Source organism: Dermacentor andersoni, chromosome 5, assembly GCF_023375885.2.
Source record: "Dermacentor andersoni chromosome 5, qqDerAnde1_hic_scaffold, whole genome shotgun sequence".
NCBI lineage: Eukaryota > Metazoa > Arthropoda > Arachnida > Ixodida > Ixodidae > Dermacentor > Dermacentor andersoni.
Window position 1 is genome coordinate 50,090,120 of NC_092818.1, and position 17,222 is coordinate 50,107,341.

The 17,222-nt window shown below is 44.5% G+C and overlaps 1 protein-coding gene across 1 annotated transcript in view; it reads left to right on the top strand.

The window, feature by feature from the left end:
• Positions 1–17,222, top strand: part of LOC126530351 (cubilin-like) — a 206,637-nt gene that overhangs the window by 139,431 nt on the left and 49,984 nt on the right. Inside the window, exons 39-43 of the mRNA XM_072288317.1 lie at positions 3,609–3,755; positions 5,029–5,195; positions 7,529–7,685; positions 8,385–8,579; positions 15,900–15,980. Coding sequence (XP_072144418.1) covers positions 3,609–3,755; positions 5,029–5,195; positions 7,529–7,685; positions 8,385–8,579; positions 15,900–15,980 — 747 coding nt within the window. The remainder of the gene's footprint in view (positions 1–3,608; positions 3,756–5,028; positions 5,196–7,528; positions 7,686–8,384; positions 8,580–15,899; positions 15,981–17,222) is intronic.

A 17,222-nucleotide genomic window follows, 5' to 3' on the forward strand; every position in this document is an offset into this window, starting at 1 on the left:
CAAGGTGACGCGAGCGTTCGTTTACTCATTGTCAACTTGCCGCAGCCCCGCAGAACAGTTTACGCACACAAAGGCACACACATTCCAAGGTCTGGAGCCGACGACAGAGGGGCGCCGTTCCGCAGAACAGTTTACGCCCACACACACGCAAAACACGCAGGTGCGAAGGTCTGGAGCCGAAGTCAGAGGGGCGCCGTTCCGGGTACCTCAGAGACATTCTGGGTAGCTCGTTGTTCTGCGTGCCGGCCGGCACATGGGAAGCGACATAAAACGGCTTTCCCGCGGCAGCTTGCTCACGCGTAGAAAATCAGGTTCGCGCTGGGGACCTCGGGCACAATAGTTCGTCCGTCGAACCCGTTTCGTCACAACGGCGATGGGGCTGGTGGATGGAGGCGGTTTTCAGCACAAAGCCCGCTTCTTCGAACGCAGCCTAGCTGCAGCGACGGTGAGTGGGGGAGGCGCGTCTTGTCCCCCAGTCGTAATTGGGTGGCAATCCTACATTGCAGCTCGCCATTCTTAACAGTGCCATCGCCGTCTCACCACTTTCGCCGTTCCTTTCACGTCAGTCTTCGTCATTTTATTGTAATTGTAGTGTCATCATTGTTATTATGTCGCAGTTGTCATGCTGTTATCGTCAAACAGTCGCTTTTATTCATCTATTGTCAGACCATCGTCGTCATGCCATCGTGGTCGTGTCACCGTCACCATTCCAGCTTCGTTATCCGACTCTCGTCATGCCGTCGTCATCCCGCCTTTGTCCTCATACAGATTTCGTGATAGAGTCGTCTTAACGCCACTGTCGTCACACACTCGTCGTCACTATACTGTCATCATGCGGTTTTCATGCCAGCATCTTCAATACGTCGTCGCCATAAAGTCGTCGTTACGCTTTCGTTGCTATACAGTCATCGTGAGGCCGTCGCGGCATTCCATCGTCGTCGCACAGTCGTCGTCATGCCGTCATCGTCACGCTGTAATTTTACCATCATTATCACTTCAGTAATGTCATCCCATTGTCGTAATCCTATCGTCATCATGCCACCCTTGTCGATCCATCGACGCCATTTCTTGTTCGTCATTCTATTGCAATCATGTGTAGTCATTTAATCGTGATTAGGCAACCGTTGCCATACCGTCGTCCTCATTGAGACGTCGCCAGTCAGATGCCATCATGCATCCGCTGTCATTCAGTTGTCATTATGTCGTCATTGTCGAGCCATCTTCGTCATTTCAGCCTGTTCATCCGGTGGTTGTCATACCGTCATCGTTATGCCATCGTGGTCATCTCATTGTCTTCATGTCCTTGTCGTCACGCTGTCGTCACTGATACATCGTCATCATTTCGTATTCGACAACTCAATGTCGGCACACCGCATTTTTCATTATATCAACGTCATTCCTTCTTTGCCATTCCATCGTCGTCACGGCGTCAGTGTCATACAGTCGTCGTCGTGCCGCCAAGCTCATGGGTGGCCTTGGCTAGAGATCGCCATAGCAAAGTGGGACGATACCGGAGTTTCTCGGATATAGCCGCAGCAACGAAAGTCACAGAATGACCACTGCACATGTGAAATAAACGTGAGTTCAGAAATGTGCTGTGTCGCAACACCGCTTGAATGCTAATCGTATCACCCTCGACATTCGTCGTGAGACGACTTCTGCTGCCATTTCTTTTACAGCGAACCTGTATATGGCTAGGCTTCCGTGAATTATTGCTCACTGTGTTCACTATGACTCTTACTCCCGTAAGCATTCATACTCCCGTTCATAGAGTGTATTTCACCATGCCCGTAAGGAAGAGGCTACAAGCACTCAGCAAAGTGAAGCGAACAGTCCTTAAATTCTTTCTAATCACGTATACAACATAAAAAACAGCATTTCGAAAACTGTCATCATCAGTGGCTCATACCCCCGTGAGCAATGGTTCATAGCCCCGTAAGCAAGTACAAAATGCAATTACTCATAGTCCCGTAAGGTTCATGGCTACTCACTTTGCGCTAAGGGCACCGTTTCAGAGCAGTTCCTGCGAATTCTGCGGGACAAGGACATGAAGCCACACGGGATTGTCGTATTCCCCACACACATGGGACAGATCATGGGCGCCCCACCAAACCTCCGCAAGTCGGCCCGCAGAGATGCGCAAGGAGTCGTCGACCGCGTGGCTACCGGGTGGTGCGGCGCTGAGGTTATGGACAATCGGGACCATTCCTCCTCATATAACGAACTTATCAAATATTTCTACGTGGGCCAGAGACGATATCCTCCGCCACATAGAAAACTAGGCAGACCATAGGCTTTACCACTCAGGTTACTCTAGGTCGGGTGCATACCCTAACACCGCACTGTTACACAGAATCTATCCAGAGATACAATCGACCAATATTTCCGAGCTATGCTCAGACGTAGTTAACTTAGAACTCATGCTGTGGCGGTGCCCCGCGTTACGCTATGGCGTCACGTCGTCCAAATGGGAGGCTGCCCTAAGCAGCCCCGATCTTGAAACACAGCTATGGGCTGTTCATCGGGACCGCGACGCAGCAGAGAGGCTCGGCCTTTCTGTACTGACGTTGGAGCGGCCTGCTACGTGCTGACGACCGTTCCGACCAGAATAAAATTTTACCGTCCTATACCATAGTCACTTTGCGTGAATTAGCTGCGGTGTCACTACCCATGTTGTTGTTGTTGTCGGTGATTTCAATGTGGATGTGTAGGTACCGAAAAGGGAGTGGCTTACGCGTTCCGTGCTGCAGTCATATCCCTTGCGATGCCACACCGATCCGGCCCAACCGACCACCCAGCGGCAGACCTGCGTCGATTTGACATTGTCAAATAATGTGATTGCAGTTGCGAGTGAAATAATGACCACCGATCAAGACAATAAATGAGCTCGTACCTTTGTTCAAAATCATGTGTCACTTCCGTGTCGTGCGCTCAACAGTTTCTCTGGTCAACCACCTTCACAGTGTGGAATGACTCATGATTTTTTTCTGTTGCTGTCTTATATTTTGACATTAACTTTCTAATATCTGTGGGCTGGCCAATTCAGGAAATGCTCTCAGAAGTATTTGACTGGGTAACTGGGATTCTTGAAATATTTAATAATCGCAAGCAAAATCTGAAAAAAATACAACTTAAGAGGGTGTCAGGCCTTGCAGATACACTTTTTCTAATGCAATTAAGGACATGCATGCATGTTGAAGTTCTCTTACAGGACAATTTTGATTGTTTAAGCGTTAATGTTTCAGTACCACAGGATATGACTCTTAACAAGTGGTTGGGGACTTTATTCAACAGAGTATGTTTGTATATGTTATACACAATGAGCTGGAGGAAGTTCGTTCGCGCTAAATAATAAGCAACAGTCTTGTCAAAATTCTGGCGTACACTGAATTATTCAAATCATTCAAGGCAGCAGCGACATAAACAAGTGGAGGGCTGCGAGATCAAACGGGATCTCACATTTTTCTAACTGTTCTCAGCGCCTTGCTTTCCCAGGCACATCACCATCACAGGAGGGCTATAATGCGATTGTCGTAAAAAAGAAAACACATCGTTGATGAATACTTCCTTAATTCGTTTGTCTACCATGGTGCTCATTATATTCGCAGGCCCCCTGCTGGCTCAGATTTGCGGAGCGAACTCGTCGCTGGACGTGCAGTCATCAGAGAACTCCATGTTCCTGCGGGTCAAGCTCGGGTCTGGCACGCGCCACAACCCACGTGCCCTAACTCTGCGCTGGCACTCCGAGTTCAGCCGTGAGTGCGCCGTATTCTTTTCGCCCCTAACACATCTTGTGTACTGTATGCACTCAGTAGGCACATAGGAGATCATTGGCATTATGAAGCTGCAAGTGTTAGCCTGGCTGAGGGCCTGGCATTCGGCTCAAAGTGCTGAATAAGAAATGCGATGTGCGAAAATGTAAAAGCGCACAAACAGCACATATGCAAACGGACGCGCAATAAAGCTGTTCCTAAAGCTTTAAAAGCCGCCGTGGTGGCTTAGCGGTTATACTGTTGCGCTGCTAAGCACGAGGTCGTGGGATCGAATCCCGGCTGCTGTGACCGCATCTCGGTGGTGGCGAAATGCAGATCGTGCGTCTACCATGCATTGGGGGCACGTTAGAGTTTCCCTTATGGTGAAAATCAATCCGCAGTCCCCCACTACGACGTGCCCAATAGTCCGATCGTCATTTTGGTACGTAAAACCCCATAATTCAATTAAAAGCTGTAATAAACAGCAAATTTTAAGAATACTAGAAGCGCCTTCGTTGCACCGAAAAAGCAAACTGTGCTTACTCAGAGGCTGAAAACGTCTCGTGATTTCAAGCTCGAGTTGTCGTGAAAGTGCAGAACGCCCTTCTGAGATAAAATGACAGTAAATTCAGTAGTAGTCAAACTTGCCCTTTAAGCAAAGCGAGCATTAGTAGACGTAAAAAAAAATTAACGTGCATGAGGTGCCTAGGCATTCCGAGATATTGCCAAGTATGCATTGTTTTTGCTCTTACCGGCGGTCGTTATAACCAAGCTATCGTTGTCGTCACTGCGTCATTTCAATTTGAGATCCAATCGGGGCTCATGTATTATATTACGTCACCTTTTTTGCGTTGCGAACGCTTTTCTTAGAGAACGACCCCTTCGATTCAGATTGTCGCCTAAACCGCGGGTTGTGTGTGCATTCTCGCAGTAACAGAAGCACCTTCGACGGTGCTAGAACTTGCGAAGACACTTGTGTAAACAGCGGGAAGATCCAAGCAGGGTCACTGGATCTGGCTTCCGCTGACTATATACGTTGGCAGTATCTCCACTAACACTTCTGATTCATGCTTACTGCTGACAGCTTCCCCCTAAGTTCGTCGTTCGCCTGGCTGCCAGCGCCATCATTACCACGTGACGATACAGAGGTGTGCGAGATGGCAGAGATTGTTAAAGAGAGATCTGAAAGGACGCAAGACGTCCGTACGTGGTCGTCGGACGTCAAGACTCGTGCTAACGCAAACATGCTCGCCGCCGCCTCGCTTACTGTCCCCAGACTGCGGCGGGGAGCTGACGGCGGAGGAGGGCACATTCACGAGCCCGGGATTCCCGAGGCCCCTGGAAGAGCGCCGCCACTGCTACTGGACGGTGGCGGCACCCGAAGGAAACCGGGTCTCGCTCAGCATCGACGGAAACATTAACGACTGCACGGCCATGCTTCAGGTCAGATGCGCCAGTCTTTATTTGGTTCACGTTATTTTCATCCTTATTTGGAGTCATTATACGTGTCATCTTAAGCGTCACAAAATGTTATTGGATAATATCCTTCCATCTTCTTCCTCTTTTTAAGCTCACCGCATCATTACTCTTTAGAATAAGAACAGTGTGCCCTTCATGACCTGCCTGAGGTGGATAGCCTTGTCTGTGAGCGTTCACAGGCAACTTCACCAGAAATAGGGCTAACGCACTAAACCGCTCGTGCATTTCCAGTGTGATGCGGTCAGAGCCTGAAGGTTTGCCTTTTTTCTGTGAAATATACGGTCGCTGTGACCAGTACAAATATTTATCAAATATCATGCAGAAATCAGGCGCGGGAATTTCGGATTTATTTTGACGTCACGCAAACTCTGAGAGTGATGCCAACTGTACATGTGTTTCGGAGGACACAACAAGCAATACTGTAGCGTAATGTAAAGAAATTGTTTTGAGTACATGGCGGTGCCCGCTGCCAGATAGTCTGAGGAATCATTTAGGCATGCAGGTATTTTAAGAGCAGTAGATGAGAGGTGAAATGTAAGGAGGAGTTTCAATGTATTGATTTTTCGCTGAGTTTAGTTGTCACATAACTCTTTGAAATTTACCGCAGATTTTCGCCTACAATGACTTGAAAGCGCTCTCTTCGAGGACGTTTGAGAAGCTTCCAAGAAAATAAAATGCCAACAACAATGTTTATATTACTTCCCTCATTGTATCGGGAGGAGGGGGACATCATGATTGGGGAATGGGACACATGGCATACGGCCCTAGGATGCGTCAACTCGGCCTTGCACTATCTTACACAAGACCTTGCGCGATCGCGGAGAGGTCGAAACTGAAAGCAAGCAATGAGCCGTGTCTTTTGCTTCTCGCTATCACTCATGGCTCTGGCAGTTTTGAAACGTCTTCGCTTCACCCAGCATAAGCTTCAGGTCGGGCAGGAAAAAAAAAAGAGTATCCATGGTTTCCGTTTCCATCATTAGCTCCACCATTATACTTGTCATCGTTGCCCTTGTTCTTAAAGAAGATAAGGGGTATTTGTTGCATAATTTGCTTTGGTGGCAGACTCTGCGGCTTATTGTCAGGGTGTGTTCAATTAGACTCTTGATCTATTTCTTCCGGAGTCAACAAAATAAACTCGACGGACTAGCTGTTTTTGAACATTACGTTTCGGTTAATTCTTTCCCACCCTTTCATTGCTGTGATTCCCGGGCAGTTTGTTTTTCCCGCAGTACACGTGCTTGCATCTCGTAACTGTTTTGAGAACAGAATTTAGCTGGAAGGTACATACATCTGTGAATACATAGGCTGCTATAGAGAGCAAATTCACAATTAAAATACCGACAAAAACGTGAAACGATGTTGGGGAGGGGGATGCGTACAGCGTCCCTCTCATTCCATTCTGTTATCCCATTCTTCGCAAGGGCGCAGGACAGGGCAAAAGAATTTTTCATATGGAGCAGTCCTTGTGAGCGACAAAAGCACATTAACCGAAATACATACACACCACAAGTACTCCTCATAGATAAAATTTTGATTCACACATATGCCCTGCGTTTTTGCTTAAGACTGGCGAACAAATCCAGTAACCGCTTACTTATCGCACTCGAAAAGGCAATATATTATTATTATTATTATTATTATTATTATTATTATTATTATTATTATTATTATTATTATTATTATTATTATTATTATTATTATTATTATTATTATTATTTACAATTACTGCTGTCTCCATACGAGACGTAGCAGGAGTGGGTCAATACAAACTTTGAAGATGTAAGAACACGTTTGCAGAATATAACAGGTTAAATGGTCCCACAGAAGAAATAAATCCGTTTTACAGATCGTTTTACAATTCTCAACTACAAAGCGGCAATAAACTACGATGAAACCTTCCTGCACGATGTCCCCATCTGTGACTGCTTTCAACCACTGCGTGGCAAAAGTGATGTTAGAAATACTTGAACTGCCCCGCTCCTCCAACCGGTCCATCCATCCATCCCACCGTTCTCCTTATACAATATGAACTATTCAGTTTCTGCCAAATTTTGAAAGGCGCCTCTGGTTTTAGCAACAGTTTCGGTTGTCGTGCCCAGCCATGATCGCTCCTATGATTACTGGTCACCAAGTGTGAATCAGTTTTAAGTGTCGCGGTCAGATTGATACCACGGATGAATGCGCGAGTGGGAAACCTTAGCATGATCACGTAGGTAGCTTTCATCTACAACTCTGCGAGCAGTCGCTATTTGGCCGCGTCGCCGTGACACGCTTATAAGGATGTTTGCGTGACGCAGGTGATGGAGCGCTTCTACCGACGCACAGTGGAGTGTGGCCGCGCACTGCCCTTCACCTACGAATCCTTCCAGAGCCGCATCGTGGTGTCGTACACTTTCCAGCGGCTCGCTGGTGGACAGGGAATTCGCGTCACCTACGGCACAACGAAGGGACTGCGTAAGCATCTCACTTATCTCTCTTCAGTCATTGACTGAATCTCACTTGTAGCCAGAAGTGTTATCATTTGTTTTTCCCCTCAAGCAGAAGTTGAAGCGTGGCAATTTTTAAAGCAATGCACCCTTCCAAAGCCTCAAAGCATCACCTGACATCCTTGTTGCCTTGATACTTGTGCAAAGACAAAGGCTTTCTTAGCGCAATGATCGGCGATACATGCACAGAAATATAAAAACCTGCTGTTTCGGTTGTGAATTTTCTTCACCATCTTCAGAATATGTTTATCGCTTCATCATTCAGTGATACAGTGCAAACTATGTGGATGTCCTTAGTAGTATTTACTCAACAGACCCTGATAAAACGAAACCAGAAATTATTTTTTCGTCCTGCTTGTGAGAACGACACATTTTTTTCTCGTATTTTCAGTATTATTGCCCCGGTAACACCTGACCCTTCTTTCTTCGTAGCAAACGAAACGCCTCAAATAACTGCTCACGTATAGTCGTCACGATAAGGCCTGTTTTGTGACGGTGACAGCAATGTGGGTCGGCCGCTTGAAACCGTGCCTTACGACGAAGCTATTCGTTCTACTACGACAGAAAAATTCGTGCTCACAGCACAGGGGACGAGGCTGGAATGACATGAGTGGCTGCTATTGGACATCGCCTGTCGTCATTTCTAACGGGGATTTATTCTGGGCAGCTTGCTTTCAGCAGCTGACCGAGAAGAGTGGAACGCTGGAAGCGCCCGCCGAGGCGTTAACGGCGGGCAGCCACTACGGATGCGAGTGGTCGCTGGCGTTGACTCCCAACCAGACTTTGGCCGTAACGATGGACAGCATCAACTTCACCACGGCTGAGAACGCAAACTGCAGGGCCGAGTTTCTGCACGTCTCCCGTAAGCGGTCTTCTGTCTCTTTTTTTTTTTATGCGAAGCATACTAGCCGCACAACCACGCTCTTCCTTGCTGCGCCCCGCGCGGCCGCGTAGCTACCATATGACGTCATAACAGCTGCAAAAGCGGAGGCTCAACTCGTGCGCTCGCTTGCGGCCGCGTAGCTGCATAGCCGGGTCTCAGCTCGTGCGCTCGCCTGCATGAGTTGTTTCTTCGTCTAGCCGAACCAAATATAGCCAAGCAACAGCTGTTCACCAGGCTAAACAGTGGTTCAACAACTAAAATAAAGGCTAGTATGCTTCGCATCCTGGGCTTAACCTTAGCTAAGCCACAGCCATTTTTTCTCTCTTCTTCAATTTTGTGTCTTTTTCTCGATCATCATTTTCCTTCCTGTTTTCTTTTTTCCTGCACTCTGATGTTGTAAAGCAGATAGGAGCGTCCGGTTGGCATGACAGTCGCGAAATACTGTGCCACCTGATGGGTGGTCGCACGAAATAAACGTCCAGAACGCATCCGAGAATTTCGAAACAAATTCCACGAGTTCGAACAACCGAATTCCAGCACGTTGTAGGCCCGACCGGCACGATTTTGACGCATGGTGCTTCTTACAAAGATTACTGGAGCAAGCTATGACGCTATAGCTTTTATGGGAGCTGCAGGTATGAGGGTTCGACGAGCGTGGGAATGGTCGGTGATACACGGATTTCCATAAACGTCTTCCTTCTGGCTTAAGACTCTACGTCAATCTGCACGTTGATAACTTTCCGCGAAAAATTGCGTTATAAATGAAAAATTTTTCCAATTGTTACCCGTGTGTGCGGAGACTGAATGCCTTGCTGTGTTCAGAAAACTACGATGTTTAGGTAATTTAGAATGATAAAGCGTAATAACTCTACTACATTTTTGAAGCCACAAGCACAAAGATTCTGCAAATCCATGTGCTAAAAACCATTCCCATCGGAGTTGAACATCCGCCGTGGTTGCTCAGTGGCTATGGTGGTGGGCTGCTGAGCACGAGGTCGCGGCATCGAGTCCCGGCCAAGGCGGCCGCATTTCAAGGGGTGAAATGCGAAAACACCCGTGTACTTAGATTTAAGTGCACGTTAAAGAACCCCAGGTGGTCGAAATTTCCGGAGTCCTCCACTACGGCGTGCCTCATTATCAGAAAGTGGTTTTGGCGCGTAAAACCCAACAATTTAATTTTTCATCGCACTTGATCGATCGCACTGCCAGTCTTCTCCAAGGCACTTTTCGTAACTGAGAGCTCACAAACGCTAGCACTGTCCAATCGGTCGCACTACACGACAAAAAGGTGCGTGTTCCTCTGAGTGAGGGAACTTCCTTGAATCCTTTTGACCGTGGTTTGTACGTGGTTGTCGTTGCGAATAGTCATCGGGTCTAATGGCTCCTAGACTTTACACCTCAACAGGCCTGTGAAATTCGGCCAAAGAGATGAGTGGTACTTTCCAGCCTAATAATATTATGGTTGGCAGCTGCTAGAAATTAACTTGCTACGGTTTTTGAACCATGTGGGTGTAAGGTCACTCTTCAATAGTTGGATATACTACGATATAGTTAACGCTCTTAGCTAAATGCTTATGAAATTGATCTTTTGCCAAAGTGCAATACTGGCACACATAGTGCATACTGTCTTTGCGTTACCCAGTGTTGCTTGTGGGTAATTTCATATCAAGTTGAATGTTTTCTTTGTTCCGCAAAACATTTCACAGACCTACGCCTACGAATTTCTTTTCCTAGTAGTGTATTTTCCTTAATGTATATGTCTAACTTTATAATATTACTTGTGTTCAACGCTATTGAAATCTCAGTTCACTTTAAAATGTTGCCTGATCACGGTGCCCCAGCAGTGCCACCGACGTATTACACGTGTCCACGGCTATGTCAAGCTATTCAAATATAGCTTTTTGTCAAGGGCTGCTTGGATATCATGTATATGTGCGATGACAAAAAAAAAGTAATCGAATTGAATGTGTTACAGGAAAAAAGCTTCGGAAGCTTGTTATCAACAAGCGACTTCGTGCTCTCTGTCGTGTTCTGAAGCAATGTATTTGATGGACGCGACTGTAGCGACGCACCGCGGACACACCGTTAGTTGCAAACGAAGCTCTGGGAAAAAGCGTTGGACAAATCGCCACATGGGTAGGCACAAGTGTCACGGACAACGACATTGATGTGGTACATCGTGTCCCTTCTAAAGATAAGAACAAACCAAATGTTATCATGAAGTTTTCGACTAGGTCTGCACAAGACAGAGTACTCTCTGCTGTGCGAACCGCTAAGTTAAACACCGGACCCCTGGGCTTTGAAGAGAGTAATCCTGTATGTATTAATGAGCATCTGTGCGTTGAAAATAAGCGTCTGTTGCGTAAAGTTCGACAACTGAGGGGAGAAAAAGAATGGAAGTTTGTCTGGGTGTGACAGGGAAAAATCCTGATGCGCAAGTCTGAAAAATTGCCTGTCCTACATGTTACCTGTGACTCGGACCTGGGCAAGGTGCGCTAGGTTACCCACTATTCCATACTAGACACCACTTGTGTAATTGTGCCCACAGATACAATGGCAAAAAAAACATTCGAAGAACCTATAGTTACTAATAGCTTTCTCGATATTTTTGCAGAAAGTTAAAGGCGTGTTTCTTCACACAGCCACAGACATTCCCCGAGCTGATGCGGTTTTGTACCTAGCAAATGCGCCTGATAGTGTCTTTATATATATGGGCCCTAAACAACCGTCGGAAACACAAGTTCCATTTATGAACATTACCAATTGACCTTTTGACTAATATTGTATACCTTATAGTCTATAGTATATCAGTGCTGCACACGTTCATTCATCCTCGATACAGTGTTGTTGTTGAGGGCACCACCCTCACGCAAATTAAATTTCCCCTTAATATTCTTTTCAGCAGTTGGCCTTGCAAGCATATATTTTTATTGGTCTCGATACTAAGAGCACTGCTTCTACACTGCGACAGCTCTCTTTTGTTTTTGCTAAGAATTAAGCTTCAAGATGGCTCCGAAGTGTACTAGTCTCTCTGAATTAACTATGATTGTTGCGGATCAACGCCTACCGACTGTGAGTTTCCTGCATTTGAACATACAGTCAGCCTGTTCTAAAGAAGACGAATTGTGGAATTTTTTGGATAAATTTAAGTTTACATTTTCTGTCATTATGTTAACTGAAACTTGGTACCGCAGTGATATGGATGTTGTGCATATTGATGGGTATAATGTGGCCTACATAAATAAGAAACTAGAGGTGACGGTATAGGGAGGGCATATACGTGCAAACAAGTATCAGCTATGAGTATATTGATGAATGATCTCGATGTTGTGAAGACGTTGAAGTATTGTGTTTAAAATTCAAAAACTCCCTTTTCACTGTTCTGTATAGACCTCCTCACGGCAGCATTAACATTTCTTTTTTTCAATTTTTAGCTAAATTCTTTTGGTTTGTTAATGATAACACCTATACACTAGTACTCGAGGGTGACCTGAACATTGACATGCTCACAAAAACAAGCAAACAAACTAACCTGCCCAACCTACTTCTTTCGTACGGCCTTTCAAACGTTATAACTACCCCAGCTTGCATTACAACTACTACAGCAACCTTGATAGATCTATTTTTAACAGATCCTGCTAACCTACTACACCATGGTCCGATAAGCATCACTATTACTGATCATTTGCCAATTTGCCTAATTAATATGGCTGAAATTAAACAGAGGCACCCAGTGAAATCAGACATTTATTTCCAAGACATTATTTCACAACCTCTTTCTTACTTTCGTGACGACATGAGCTCGTTGAGCTGGGATGATATACTCTCCTGTTCTTCATGTGATAAAGCCGACAACCGGTTCATTAAGATCTTGCGCTCAATATACCCAAAACATTTTCCTTAAAGGCACGTAAAAAAACCCAAACATGCTCGCTAACCATGGATCTCCTCTAAGCTAATCAAAATGATAAAAGAAAAGAATGGGTTGTACCATGTGTTTTTGAGTAGCCGTGGCCCAGACGCGTTGAAGGAGTTTAAAAAATGCCGACATAACCTGACTAAATTGCAATAACAAGTTAAACATGACTATTACTACTCAATGTTTGACGGTCTCGTTGATGCAAAACAGACATGGGATAAGCTGAATCCTGTTATGTCATCAAAACGACCCGTCTGTACTACTAAAGAACTCAAGGAGGGTAATGAGGATCTTAACGATGAAGCGCTAGCCAGCACATTTATAGATTACATTGTATCTCCAGTTGTAAGCACTTTTGATAGGGACACCTTGATGCAGTGGCCCAGTCCCCTTACATATTCTTTGTATCTTCATGGGGCTGATGACATCTAAGTTTTTATTGTGTTCAAAAAGTTTAGGTGAACCAAAAGTGAGGATGTGCACAGATTAAAAGTGCAACCTATTCTTTTTGTTATTCACCGGCTCACCCCCTGCCTCACTCACATTTACAACCTGTCTTTAACCACTGGCATTTTTCCTCAACAGGTGAAAATTGCAGCGGTAACTGTGGTGTACAAAGGCAGAGAAATAGATAATTTAAGTAAATATAGACCAATCCCAATTCTTCCATTGTTTTCAAAAGGTTTAGAAATATGGTTTCAGGTCAGGCTGCTCGACCGAAACTGCTCTTCTTAAACAAAAAGCACTTTGAAAACACTAGAGACACTTTGAAAAACAACTTGAAGACAACTTCGAAAAACATAGAGACAAGGAAACTAACATTGGGAGCATTCCTAGATTTCTCAAAAGCTTTCGACAGAATTAAGCACGGAACGCTATTAGAAAAATTTAATTGTTATGGTACACGCGGAATATTTTTAGATTTTAGAAGTTACATAACCAACAGAAAACAATGTGTATCAATAAATAGAAAATTATATTAGTTTGAATTTATTAAGCAGGGTGTGCCTCAAGGTAGCACATTGGTACCACTTTTATTTATCTTTATATAAATGACATTGTGAACATTGATGTTTCGACTAACTATATTATTTATGCAGATGATACCAGTTTATTCTCCTCAGGAACCAAGGAGAATGAGCTCATAAATTGGGCAAATGAAATAGTCAGCAAAATATATAACTGGTCGGCAAAAAACTCTCTCCAGTTAAACAGCTCCAAGACAAAAAGCGGTCCTCTTTAGAGCGAAGTCCACGCCTTCTGATCTCACTCAGTGCCTCACGCTCAACGACACGAAAATAGAATTTTCCGCCACAGCAAAAACTTTGGGTGTTACCTTTCATGAACTGATGCTATGGGGCCACCATACCGATTACTTACGAAATAAACTTAGTAAGGCGTTAGGTATGTTGCGCAGGTGCCAGAGGCTACTACCAATACCTCAGAAACTTATGGTTTATAACGCATTATTTGCTTCTCACCTCCGCTATTGCCACCTCGTTTGGTCAAATACTACTAAGATATCGTTAGGTAATTTAGTTTCACTTCAAATGAACGCTTTACGGGCTATTTCATAATTGCCTTACAATGCACCTACGTGTGATACATTCCGGAAATTTAAAATTTTACGAGTAGACCACCTTTGCGAGTATCAACTTATATATTAAGTGTGATATGATTAAGGGTACTAATCGTTGCTTATTCGTTCTATATCATAAGCATTGCAAACTTGCAACAGAATCCTGCTTTTCTCTTAAATTGATACACTGAACACTGGGCACTTCCCCGCCCACGGCCTAATTATGACCTTCAAGCACTCTCCTGCTGTCTTCCCTCAACACTTAACAAGTAGACTACGTGATGTAAACATACCTCATCAATTAAAGAACACAAAACTGCAAACATTCCTGTGATAGTTAATTTTTTGTGTGACTTGAAGATGTATCTCTTTACCGTTTCAATGTTATCATGCCAGATCTTGCTGCATGTATGTATATATATATATATATACATATATATATATATATATATACATACATGCAGCAAGATCTGCATATACATATATGCAGATCTACATATATATATATATATATACAAGATATACATATATATATATATATACAAGATATACATATATATATATATATATATATATATATATATATATATATATATATATATATATATATATGTAACCTGGCCACAAGTATGCACAACAAATATGTTGCCGTGTTGCTGCCTGTTGTTTACGTCGAGGTGGGACTAGTCAAGCTGCCATTACGCAGCTTTTATCTTGCCATCCCCAGCACTTGTGCACACCAGTGTACTTATGCGGTAAATAAACTTTAATTCAAATGTAGAATAGCCAACTGTTATGTCCAGCTAACCTCGTTGCTTATTCATTCTATCTCTCCCTCTCTCTTTCCGTCTTGCGCGCCCTGCCCACAAAGTCTTGCAAGCTCCGCTAGCGCTTGATGTGGGACTACTTAGTTCGAATTTATGATCAAGACGTGCAGCGCGATGAAGTGAATACTAAGAAGACGTTTTAGCAAAGTTTTATCTTCTTTCTCGGTCTTTGCCTTGTCACGCTGCAGATTCTAGTCGTTCAAGCTTGCCCCTTTTCCTCCTGTTCGCTATCGCTGGAGCCTAGAGATCTGTGTTATTTCAGAGTCTTAACTGTGCGGTGGCGTTGAACAACGTTCTTCCTGGTATTTATCCATTTTGTTTATTTTTGCATGAACACCTTTAGTATTACGGGCCTTTTCTTTACACTTACAGAGAAGTTCCAAGGTGCTCCAGCTCATTTGTGGTTTATTTTCGAGCACTTCAAGAAGTACCCACCGCAGTTGCTCAGTGGCTATGGTGTTGGGCTGCTGAGCACGAGGTCGCGGGATCGAATCCCGGCCACGGCGGCCGTATTTCGATGGGGGCGAAATTGGAAAACGCTTGTGCACTTACATTTATGTGCACGTTAAAGACCCCCAGACGGTCCAAATTTCCGGAGTTCCCACTACGGCGTGCCTCAAACTCAGATCGTGGTTTCGGCATGCGAAAACCCATAATTTAATTTAATTTTTAAACTTCAAGCAGTTTTGTTCAAGGCGTAGCCAAAGGATGCAAATAAACACTGAAAGATATCGATAATGAGACGTTCACTATGAAAACAATGCGATGACCCTTTTACCAATGACCTACTAGTGAAAGAATAAAAGGGTAGCGGGATCAGGATTTGCTAAGATCTCCATCATTCCGTTATTACTCGCAGAGTCAGCGCGTCTTTCTTTTTCGCTTGTTATGGTAATTTGTGTCAATTCACGGCCACTTGCTCAGAAAATTGCCAGTGAGTAGGGACACTGATTGTGGCTCTTTTCTATTGACAGTGCCAGAATTAAAGCCCACCATAATGGTACGACTGCGTTCGAGACGAACCATCCCATATGTGACGGTGCGTGAGCGAAGCGGTGAGTTCCCAACACGGTTCCGCGACAGCAGTACAGGCTAAGGGTCAGTATTCACAACAAATCCTTAGTTTAGGACTGTTCGTAACAGCCGATTCTGGCGAATTGTTGCGACAGACACGTGATTAGCGAACGTGGCCACCCAATGCACAATTGCACTTGCGAGCAAAAATGAATTCGGTCCCAGTTTCCTTGGCAATATACCCTTCGTACAATGAGAGCTCTTTAACAGCCGCTTGATTCGTGTCACTCTGCTGTTTTAAAATCGGGAAAAAATCAGTTAGTCGCAAGTTGCGATTGCTTCTTTCAAGTAAGTGACAAACGCAAAGCTGGGCAAGTGCCTAAACAAGACAACGATGAACACTGACTTGAAACTGCGAGTCAACGCTCTTCTTTGTTCTGTTCACGACCTTGTCTGCATTTTGCGCTGTTTCTCTCGCTAAGATGAATCACCAACTAGCCCAGTGAGACGCCCTGTTAAGGGAAGATAAGGATGTAACTTTTTATTGGGGCACGGCGGCCGCATTTGGATGGCGGTGAAATGCAAAAACACCCGGCTGCTTAGATCTATAGGTGCGCGTTAACGAACTTCAGGTGGTCAACATCAATCCGGAGTCCCCCACTACGGCGCACCTCATTATCAGATTGCGGTTTTAGCGCGTAAAAACACATTTCAGTTCATTTGTTTTCTCTCGTGGCCGAAGCATTACAGAGACGAGTGGCGGAATCAAAACAAAAAGAATATACATTTTAGTAGCATAGTAGGCTTACAACAAGTTGCTAACACGGGCTTTTTTTTTTAATTCGTTCGCATTGATGACTGAAAAAACGGAACCAGGATGATGGTTCCAGTCGCCGCTTGTTGTGGGAATGAAGGAATTGAAATGAAGGTTAGTGCGGCCACATGGCACGTCAACCTTGAACTGATGATCGTTTCTGGAAGAACAATGGTGGTAACGAAAGAGAGTCGCTTAAGGTAGGATTGCAGTGATTGATTTTATGAAATAGACAGATACGTGAAATTTTGCGACGAAGTGACAGGTTAGGCAAAATCTATATTGAGTTTTATTGAAGTGACACTTGGTGTACGCGAGTAGTTAGGTAAAATCAAACGTGCTGCACGGTTCTGAACGACTTCTACGTTGAGATTAAGTGAACTGACATGAGGATCCCGAATGGAATGTGCATATTTAAGCTTGAACCTAACAAGTGTTTTATAATTTAAAGAAAAAAATAACTGTTCAT